The sequence below is a fragment of the Struthio camelus genome, chromosome 1 (genome assembly GCF_040807025.1).
Source record: "Struthio camelus isolate bStrCam1 chromosome 1, bStrCam1.hap1, whole genome shotgun sequence".
In the NCBI taxonomy this organism is placed as follows: domain Eukaryota; kingdom Metazoa; phylum Chordata; class Aves; order Struthioniformes; family Struthionidae; genus Struthio; species Struthio camelus.
Genome location: NC_090942.1, coordinates 152,793,211 through 152,804,484, shown reverse-complemented (window position 1 = coordinate 152,804,484; position 11,274 = coordinate 152,793,211). Strand labels below are relative to the sequence as shown.

The 11,274-nt window shown below is 44.9% G+C and overlaps 1 protein-coding gene across 6 annotated transcripts in view; it reads right to left on the bottom strand.

Moving 5' to 3' along the window:
- Positions 1 to 306: 306 nt before the first annotated feature.
- Positions 307 to 11,274, bottom strand: part of IL1RL1 (interleukin 1 receptor like 1) — a 31,849-nt gene continuing 20,881 nt past the window's right edge. For 2 of the 6 annotated variants that reach the window (XM_009666301.2, XM_068924871.1), the window contains one exon: positions 308 to 3,341. In XM_009666301.2, the coding sequence (XP_009664596.1) occupies positions 2,995 to 3,341 (347 nt within the window). In that variant the 3' untranslated portion in view covers positions 308 to 2,994. Of the gene's footprint in view, positions 3,342 to 7,889; positions 9,114 to 9,778; positions 9,836 to 11,274 lie in introns of those variants that run through there. The other 4 variants (XM_068924883.1, XM_068924867.1, XM_009666302.2 and 1 more) reach the window with 4 other exon arrangements.

Genomic DNA, 11,274 nt, shown 5'->3' with positions numbered 1-11,274 from the left:
TGTGGTATCCAGCGATTAAGAATATATGATTAGGGATGTACAACTCGGTATGATTGCAGTTATATGGCAGACAGACACTTCTGTTCCTTCAAAAATCATTTTTATTAAGACGGTGACACTTCAAAGCCTTGTCTATCACAAGGTATCAGGGTCACATTCTAAGCTGCTGTTAACAGGTGATGTATTGGTTTCAGGAGTTTACAGCAGTATGCACACACACAGAATTTCACTATGTTTATTTCTAGTGCTATTCTTAACATTATTTATTTTTATTTGGCCACAATCTCTTGATACCTTCTCATCCACTAGATGGCAAACTGACTCTACTTTATTAAAAACTGAAAGCAAATAAGCTCTCCAAACTGCTTGTTAGGGGGGATCAAAATAACAGAGAAGGCACAAAGCAGAAATTGAAGGGCATCTCTAAGTGGACATTCTAATTCTGCAACCAAATGACCCGTGTTCCATGTAGTTTAAGCCTTAAACATTCAAAGTGAGTCTTTTATCAGTGTTTTAAGGTGAAAAAGGGATATTTTGCAAAGGGCAGACTCTCCTTTTGTGCTGTTGCTATCCCATTAAGACAGATTCTCTGGTATACTTTTATGTACCCAAGGCAATATGAAAGAAAAATTGAAAATTTTCATTAAAAACATATTTTGTATATTTAGATTCTTCTTAAGCTGGATATAACATTGTAAAAGTATGCCAGTGTGCTTTTTGTGCTTTCTCTTTAACATGTGATATCTTCAGAAAGGTATTAATTTTAGCGCATAGCTTAGATTTCCATACTAAGTGCTAAGGAATATAAAAAGAAGTGGCATCTGCAGCATTTCTCTATCGTTATTATAATTGCATATTTACTCCTTCGCTCTGTAGAAGTTCTTTGCCACTCTCAGAATTTAGTCCCTTTTCTTTCTGTCAAGGCCATAGTGTTCACTGCTGGTAAATCACATTAAGAGTTCTTAGATTTTGCTTGGTACTGGCTTCGTCTCTTTTTCCTGGCTGGCCACGAGATCTAACACGAAAGCAGTCTCATCACAAGAGACGCTGAATGGGTTTATTTTTCACCATCCTAACCATGTGCCTGACTCACAAAACTCAGTGAGCTATCACTGTGTTTTAGAACAGCTTGGTTCTTTGTTGACCCCCTGCACTTCCAAGTTGTATTTTCTCCTCCACATAGTTTTATCCCTTTCCAGCCTCCAAATTCATCTCAAACCTTTTGTTTCCAAGGTATTCAGTTATGATCCTTTCTTCATCGTAAGTGCTCAGGTCTCAAATTGTCTTAAAAATTGATCTTGTAATGGCCTTGGAAGTGAATGTTTTGTCTTTCTCAAAAGTTGTTGAGAAAAATCTTTGTAGTGAAAAGTACAAGGCCTTTGCATACGCCTTAGTATTAGTATTCTTTCCGAGGGAAATAATGGGACTCCAGGAGACACCAAAACACAGTCCCTAATTAAGCCTGTAATAAACTAAATCTCTTATACTGGCATAAATTCATTTCATGGACCTCTCAAATAGACAGTGAGGTTGGTCTAGATGGATGTTCAGGGACAGGACCTAATACTGGGCATCATCTAATGAGGCAAAAATAAAATGCAGCATTAGATTTTTTATGGCTTTGATGAATACTTAACAATGTAATGAATCAATGAAAAGCTGTTTAGTTTGCCACTGATTTTTTAATATCATGTTGAAAAAAAGCATCTATACATATATTGTATATATTTTCTTCCTACTCCAAACAGCAGTCCATAAGTTTGAAGATCCATACTTAGTAAAAAGCTACAATGTACAAAAAATGAATGGACTTGCCTATTCTGTAGGCCTAGACTTGGTAACATCAGATGTTCTGCATCTAATTTTCACTTTAGCGGGCCTAAAGCTCAAAATCAAACCTTCTCAGATTTTAAGAAAATTCCTAGTTTTAAGAAGCTAAAATCATTAATATCCCTAAGGATATCTGTACTAGAACATGCTTTGCTCATACACCCCTGAAGTAGGAGAAGACCTGGATTTGGCCTTTGCGTCTGAGTGCATTCCCTAATAGATGAAATTGTAATGAGGCATAAAGTGAAAATATTTTTATTGATTGTTAGGAAAATGCAGACAGTCTCTTCTTAAAGTAGCTTAAAGGAATGCTATCAGTGTCCAAAAATATATATTAAATTTTAAAAATTATTTTCTCTCTGTAGATATAATAATGGTAGTAAACATTAAAATACTATTTTTCTGTATTTGTTCTGATCATATATTTAGCAGTTCAAAATGTAGAATCACGTGGTAATACTGCTGTAAAGTCAAATAAATTCTTCTTTGTGGAAGATTCATTACATATATATATCTGTGTGTGTGTATGTACACACACACACAAACACACACATACGTGTACATATATGGCAATATGTATGTATTCCTTTCCCATAACACTGCATTTTTAAAAAATACTGTACTCACATCAATCTCAGAAGAGCCCTTTACTGAGCCATCCCTACTCAGGAAGAATCAGGTTTCATAACATGACTATTATTACTGAATCAATAAGGAATACTTGGTAGGAGAAATGAACAAGAGCACAGCACTATAATTTCTAGTAGAACAGAATACAGAAGACATTTATCTTTGATCAAATGCATTTGAAAGGTAATGCAAGCCTAAAAAATATTCAGCTCTTCAGAATCAAAACTTTCAGAATAGGTACATATAGAAAGAATATGTGTACATTTTGTTTCCCATGTCAATCCCGGGCATAAATTCAGCACTCAGTCTGAATGATTTATTTACACAATTCTGTTACCTCTAGCAACGCTGTTCAGTTCCCTAGACCTACTTCTTCAGTTTACCTTATCTCTACTCAATTGAAGGATTGAAAAAAAAGAGAGACAACACAGCCACACTTCCATACCGCAAAATCTTGTGCCTACTGAAAGGAAAAGGAGATGCAGGTGTATGGGTCAGGCTGACAATATATCCGTATTTTCTTAGACTCACCGTTCACCCAGCATTAGCTGAGCGTGAAGTCTTGTGTGTCAGCGGCATACGGTACCTCACATGTTTCCAGAACTTAGAATTGGATGACTGTGGCTGTCCTGTGGGTGGCTCTTTCCATTTGACAGTACCTTGCTGCTTAATAATATACTTAAGAGATTCCTGAAGCTTCTCATATGTCCCAATTGTCTCCATTTCCAGAAGGATGACCTTCGCACCATTTTGAATGAGGGCATTGTATAAAGCAATATGTTGATCATAAGCAAGATCTTCATGATGAATCAACTGCTGTGTTACAATGATGATCAACCGTCTGCTCTTCTGTATCCTTTTTTCAACTGCGCTGGCTGTATCTAAAAATGTACAAGAAAATTAAGAGACCATGAAATCTCTTTTATAGACTCTCTTTTATTTTGAGTTTAGGCATTTCATTTCCATTGCTTTTTAACTGGAAATAACCTCTGTCTCATTTGGATATAATTTTTATAAAGTTTCCTTTCAAATGTGTTCTTTAATTGAAACCTTAATATTTTAACTATACTTAGGAATTGTTAGGAATTTCTAATCCAGTAACCAAAAGTCAAATTCAGTGGATGCACATTGCACCAAATTTGTGCTTGATCCATCTATTTCCATATAAGGAATCATATACCATTGAGCTTAGTGATTTACAGACAGATCCTGCAATATTTATTAATGAAAATTAGCCATTTGGGGACATTTGGGTGACCATTATTTACTTGCAGAGGGTGCATTAAGTTTCCTGTTTGCGCAGCAGTTTCTGGGCTCTGCCTGGGCCTTCTGTGGGCCTTGTTGGAAGTTGTGGAGGCTTTCTGGGGACCCCCGAGGAACTAGACGGTGCTTGCTGCTAGCAGGAAGGAAGAGCTAGGCAAGGACTACTGCAGGGGACCTTGACTTAACTTCTCCTGGGAAGTTCTAGCTAGGTGGGGCTGCTGCTAACAAGCTCTCTGGGCTGCCCTGGTCAGAGGGAGTTGGGGCTTTTGTTTCAGGTGGATCCTGACTGGGTGGGTCAAGCACCCTTGTGAGTCACTGCTAGGCAGAGGCCTATATAAGAGCCAGGCCTAGAGCACAGCTCCCAGAGTGCAGCTAACAGAGGCAGTGAACAGATGCAGCAGTTTGTGCATGAAGGGTGCCAGAAGGCAAAGAAGGCACCTCTCCATTTTGCACAGTGGTGTGTCCTTCCCCGGGGCATGGTCATGACACACCGCAGAGCACATTCCCCAGTGGCTGCAGGAGGTGCTGCATCGGCTGCGTCTGAGGCCTCAACCCAGACAGACCCTCAGACAGCAGATGCAGCTCTGCAGGCGTTAGGCTGCAGAGAATGCCTGGGGCCTCTCTGTGAGGCCTGGGCTGACAGTCAGCTCTCCTGTGTGAGGTGTGCTGTGGTTGACCAGTTGCATCACCAGCTAAAGGAGTTACGGGAGGAGGTTAGTAGGCTGTGTAGCATCCGAGAGGACGAGCAGGAGATTGACAGGGTATTCTCGGAGACTGTGCAGCTCCAGGAGTCCCCTGCCCCCACTGCAGCGGAGTTGTCAGAGGGCTCAGCACCGTGTGTAAAGGTGCGTCATAACGCTGTTGAAGAGGGCTGGAAGCTGGTGACCTCCCATAGAAGGAGAAAGGCTCTTGCTCCTCCTCAAGATTTGCCTTTGAAGAACAAGTTTAGCGTCCTCCAAGCTGAGGAGGAGCTGGGCATGGCTCCAAGGGAGGCAACTGGCCTGACAGACCCTGTGCCGTGCAGGAACGCCCGAAAGAAGCGGCGAGTGATTCTTGTGGGTGACTCCCTGCTGCAGGGGACAGAGGCACCTATCTGCCTACCTGACCTCTTGTCCAGAGAGGTTTGCTGCCTGCCAGGAGCTCGAATAAGAGATGTCATGGAAAGACTGCCAAGGCTTGTCCGTGCATCAGACTACTACCCTCTGCTGCTCTTCCATGTGGGCGCTAACGACACAAAAGGCAAACTGGAAACCATCAAACGGGACTTCAGAGCTCTGGGAATGGTGGTGAAGGGTCTGGGAGCCCAGGTGGTTTTCTCCTCAATCTTGCCTGTGAGGGGAAAGGATGGGAGGAGGAGTAGACGAGTTTTCCAAGTGAACAACTGGCTGCGCCGCTGCTGTTGGCAACAGGGCTTTGGTTTCTATGACCATGGGACCCTGTTTGAAGATCAGCAGCTGATGGGGAGGCATGGGCTCCACCTCACTAAGCGGGGCACGTGCCCCACGTCTTTGCCAACAGATTGGCCAGCCTGGTAAGGAGGGCTTTAAACTAGGCAAGATGGGGGAAGGGGAGTGGTATAGTGGCAGGGGAGTCAGTAAAACACCGCTCAAGTCAGGATGCCTCCAGCGGGTGCATACAGCCAGGGGAGGCAGCCTGGAACACTGGAACATGGCTATGGAGGATCCTCTTGCACCTCTCCTGGGAAGCCTGTGTGCTTGACTGGCTCTCTGAAATGCCTGTACACCAATGCACGCAGCATGGGAAATAAGCAGGAAGAGTTAGAGATCTGCGTGCGGTCGCAGGGCCGTGATCTCATTGCAGTGACAGAGACATGGTGGGATAGCTCACGTGACTGGGATGCTGTCATGGATGGCTATGTGCTTTTTAGGAAAGACAGGCCAGGAAGGCGAGGTGGTGGAGTTGCTCTTTATGTGAGGGAGCAACGAGAATGTATGGAGCTCTGCCTCGGGGTGGATGAAGAGCAAGTGGAGAGCCTATGGGTAAGGACTAAAGGGCAGGCTAACGTGGGTGACACTGTTGTGGGGCTTTACTACAGGCCACCTGACCAGGAGGAAGTTGTCGATGAGGCCTTCTACCGACAGCTGGAAGTAGCCTCACGATCACAGGCCCTGGCTCTCATGGGAGACTTCAACCACCCTGACATCTGTTGGATAGACAGCACAGCTAGGCACAAACAGTCCAAGAGGTTCCTGCAGAGGACTGATGATAATTTCTTGACCCAGGTGGTGGAGACGCCAACGAGGAGAGGTGCAATGCTAGACCTTGAACTAACGAACAGAGAGGGTCTAGTTGGAGATGTGAAGGTTGGGGGCAGCCTTGGCTGCAGTGACCATGAGATGGTGGAGTTCAGGATCCTCCGAGGAGGGAGCAGGGCAATGAGTAGGATTGCAACGCTGGACTTCAGGAGAGCTGACTTTGGCCTCTTGAGGGACCTACTTAGGGGAATCTCCTGGGGTAGGGCCCTAGAAGGAAGAGGGGTCCAAGAAAGCTGGTTAATATTCAAGCATCACCTCCTCCAGGCTCAAGATCGGTGCATCCCTCTGAGTAAGAAGTCGAGCAAAGCGGACAGGAGACCTGCATGGGTGAGCAAGGAACTCCTGGCAACACTCCAACAGAAGAAGGAAGTACACAGAATGCGGCAAAGGGGACAGGCCACTTGGGAGGAATACAGGGACGTTGTCAGAGTGTGCAGGGATGCGACAAGGAAGGCTAAGGCCCATTTGGAATTAAATCTGGCAAGGGATGTCAAGGACGACAAGAAGGGCTTCTTCAAATATATCAGTAGCAAAAGGAAGACTAGGGAAAATGTGGGCCCGCTGCTGAATGGGGCGGGTGCCCTGGTAACAAAGGATATAGAGAAGGCAGAGTTATTGAATGCCCCCTTTGCTTCAGCCTTCCCTACTAAGGCCAGTCCTCAGGAATTCCAGACCCTAGGGACAAGAGAGGAAGTCTGGAGAAAGGAAGACTCTCCCTTGGTGGAGGAGGATCGGGCTAGAGATCTTTTGTCCAAACTTGACATCCACAAATCCGTGGGCCCTGACGGGATGCATCCACGAGTGTTGAGGGAGCTGGCGGGTGTTATTGCTAGGCCACTCTCCATCATCTTGGGAAGGTCATGGCAATTAGGAGAGGTGCCTGAGGACTGGAAGAAAGCCAATGTCACCCCAGTCTTCCAAAAGGGCAAGGAGGAGGAGCCAGGAAACTACAGGCCTGTCAGCCTCACCTCCATCCCTGGAAGGGTGATGGAACAGCTCCTCCTGGAGGTCCTCACTAAACATGTGGCGGACAAGAAGGTGATCAGGAGTAGTCAGCACGGATTCACCAAAGGGGAATCGTGCTTGACCAACCGGATAGCCTTCTATGATGGAACGACTGGCTGGGGAGATGAGAGGAGAGCAGTGGACGTTGTCTCCCTGGACTTCAGCAAGGCTTTGGACACTGTCTCCCATCACATCCTTGTAGGTAAACTCAGGAAGTGTGGGTTGGATGAGTGGACGGTGAGGTGGCTTGAGAACTGGCTGGATGGCCGAGCTCAGAGGGTTGTGGTCAGTGGTGCAGAGTCTAGTTGGAGGCCTGTAGCTAGTGGTGTGCCCCAGGGGTCAGTCCTGGGTCCAGTCTCGTTCAACTCCTTCACCAGTGACCTGGAGGAAGGAAGAGAGTGCTCCCTCAGCAAGTTTGCTGATGAGACTAAACTGGGGGGAGTGGCTGACACACCAGAAGACCGTGCTGCCCTTCAGAGGGACCTGGACAGGCTGGAGAGCTGGGCAGAGAGGAACCTGACAAAGTTCAAGAAAGGGAAGTGCAGGGTCCTGCACCTCGGGAGGAATAGGCCCCTGCACCAGGACAGGCTGGGGGTTGACGTGCTGGAAAGCAGCTCTGCGGAGAAGGACCTGGGAGTGCTGGTGGACAACAAGTTAAGCACGAGCCAGCAGTGTGCCCTTGTGGCCAAGAAGGCCAATGGGATCCTGGGGTGCATGAGGCAGAGTGTTGCCAGCAGGTGGAGGGAGGTGATGCTGCCCCTCTCCTCAGCCCTGGGGAGGCCTCACCTGGAGTACTGTGTATAGTTCTGGGCTCCCCAGGAGAAGAGAGACATGGCACTACTGAACTGAGTCCAGTGGAGGTCTGCTGAGATGATGAAGGGACTGGAGCATCACTCCTATGAGGAAAGGCTGAGGGAGCTGGGCCTGTTCAGCCTGGAGAAGAGAAGACTGAGAGGTGATCTGATCAATGTGTGCAAGTATCTGAAGTGGGGGTGTCAAGAGGATGAGGCCAGACTCTTCTCCGTGGTGCCCAGCGACTGGACAAGAGGCAACGGGCACAAACTGAAGCCCAGGAAGTTCCACCTAAACCTGAGAAAAAAATTCTTCACTGTGACGTTGCCTGAGTACTGGCACAGGTTGCCCAGAGAGGTAGTGGAGTCTCCTTCGCTGGAGATGTTCAAAACCCGTCTGGATGTGATCCTGGGCAATATGCTCTAGAGGACCCTGCTTGAGCAGGGGGGTTGGACTAGATGATCTCCAGAGGTCCCTTCCAACCAAAACAATTATGTTATTCCTGAGCTACAGCATGCTAATTTACATGCTAACCTATGCATTGTGTTGGCATCCACCCTGCTGCCTCATATACAGCACCAAGCAGCGCACAGAAAGGACTTAAGAAACAAGTTTCAAGTGCTGAAGTGTCATCAAGCGTCAAATGACTGTGCTGCAAGTCTGGACAGGGCAGCTGTGGTATTTCTATTTCGGCATGACAAAGGGTGTTTTTCTGTTTGACAACTACCAGGTTAGGAAGGGCTAATCAACCACATTTGGGGCAGGGATGTGACTAGGGAACTCAAGAGCTGGTATACCATGGGAGAAACATCTGGGTTAGCTTGCAAAGCTCCAAGTCAGGCCTCCAAGAGCCTGTTCTCAATGACCTGCCATGATGACTGTGAAGAGCACTGCTGATGAGAGCCCATCTATTGAAATACTGCTCCGACCCAGTCAGAAGAGTTTCCGGTAGACTAAAAGCTGGAGTTGTTTAGGTGGGAGTATGTGATGCTGGGCCAAATGAAGGAAGTGGAAGCTAAGGAAATATGATGCAGCATGCTTTTTGATAAAGCCACTGATTTACTGATGATATCAGTAAATCATATGCATTTTGTTTTCCTTTGCCAGGGGCTGCCAGGCCATTGCAAGGGTTTTCAGAGAGATCCAGTTTTTTTTCAGTTCTTAGATCAGGAAGGGGATCCATTGAATGACTTCTCTGCTCTATTTCTGAAGCCTGAGAGTATTCTCCACAAACAGTTTGCCTTTCTGTGATGTTCACCAGTTCTAATGACTTTCATTTTCATCTTTTTCATTAGATTAACCAGATGTTAGGAAATCCTGTGGAAGATGAGAAAAATAAAGTAAGCAGCAACTGCTGTATGTTTAGTTCCCATAACAATAGTTTTTAAATTCTCTCTTGAAGTTTTGTGGTGCCGTCCATTGTGCCCAGGACTGAGAGGCCATAGAACTGGGATGGTATGTTCCTTTCCATTTGGATTTGTGAAGCTACACTTGTGGCAAGGGGAAGGATGGGCTACATGCTGCAAATATTTCAACTGTGGAATTTGTTATGAACAGTTTTGTGAATGCCAGAAGGTTATATGGGTTCAAAAAGTGACAGAAAATGCTGTGAAAGAAAGATCTATCAGTATGTATTACACACAAAAATTCCAGCCTCTGAAGTCCACAAACTACTGGGAGAGTAAAACAGAGGAAGCATCATATAAGCTTGTCCTGTTCTTAAATTCTTTTCCAGGTCTTTGCATATGGCAACTGTTAGAGAGAGGATACTTGGCTATGTGGATCATTGGTCCAGTCAAGTGTGGCTATTCTTATGTTTTTTTTTTTTTTTTTTTTTTTTTGTATTACAGATACAGCAGCTCTGGCAATGTTTAGTTAGACTCTGTGGCAAAGAACGCAGTTGACAGGACAATGATACCATCACAAGAATAGAGCAGAGGGTGATGTTGATGACACCTCTTGGTTTACTGAGTAATACTTGCATTTGGACCTCTTCAGACAACTGTTACGTTGTAGAAAATGCCATTAATCAGTATGACCTAGAAAACAGAAGGAATGCTAGCTTAAGAAGGCAAATAGGAGCCCAACAGCTATGCAGTTGTGTTCTTCCCTTGGATCATTCTACTTAACTTTCTGAATCATTGAGAGAACACAAATTGCAAGTTACAAAAAGCTCTGCTCTAGAGCTAAGAGTCGTGAACACTTCTCAAAATGATAATTCCATTTCACATCCTCTGAACAGAGTTTTTTTCCTGAAATACTCTGAATACTTTTTTTCTTGCAGTGAAAAATGTGATTAATCAAATGCTATGATATATATTCAGGAAGGATCACAGTAACTAGAGGTGTTCTTCATGTAAATACTCCTGATTAGTTCTGTACTTAGCACATTTCAGTTGTAAGGTTTTGAATTTCAGAATCTGGTACCCTCAACAAAAGGCTCAAGAGCAGAAGACTGCCCTTTTGGAAAAAAAAGCAGGGAAGAAAGTGGAAGCAAGAGAGGCAGGTGACTAAGACTGGGAAGTGTATAGCTAAATGTCCAACCTCCTGGAAGCAGTGAACTTTTTAGTTCCCAGTGACAGGCAAATTCTGAATATCTCTTTCACTCAAGTGGAAGCATTTTAGGGGAAGAGAATGGACAAGGAAGGGAAAAGCAGGAGGCTGGGGAAGTAAGTAAGAAGAGAGAAAGAAGGATAGCAATCAATGCCCAAGACAATTTTTAGAGTTTTCATTAAATCAGACTGAATAAGTCAAATGAAAGCTACTCACTGTCCAAGAATGGCAGTGTGAGCCTTCAGTCTGGCACACTCCTGCTTTACAGGCACCAATCCATGGCTTTGTACAGTAAAAAAAAGTCTTTGTTTTCAAGCAACATCTTACATTCCCTGTTAGTGCCAGAGTCTTCACTTCATTGTATGCCATGCACAGTTTTCTTTGTGATTGCCCTCCTAAATGACTGCTGAACAGTGGTGTCCCATGACAAAATATTTTCCTGTCCCTAATCATTAGTACAGGTTGCATAAGCTTTTGTCATTGACAGTTTTGTGAACTACTGTTAGTTCCTTGTTCTGTATCTGGTATGCTGGATATGGCCTAGCTAAGCCACCTGTGTAGCTTTTTTTACATCTTTGTTGCAGTGGCTTTTCCCAAGGGTTGGCAGAATTTTTGTCACTCTCCAGAAGAGAAGGAGATCAAGGATCTTATCCCAGCTCTGGGCAGATGAATGACACCTGGCCCGGTGCTGATTTCAGAAATGTGTAATTGAAAATGTGTCAGCTTTAGCTTCATGACTGCATTCTCACAGGGAGAGAACCTCTGGTTCACAGAACACCTGAGCATGAGGTAAACAGATACGTCAACTCCGGTGGAAGGCAAAAAGCACCTAGCTGCCTGCCGACATAAGAAATAATGTTGGTAAGGTGTCCATATGAAAAATAACACAGATTAACTTTACAGATTAATTCCAATTTGGAAGACA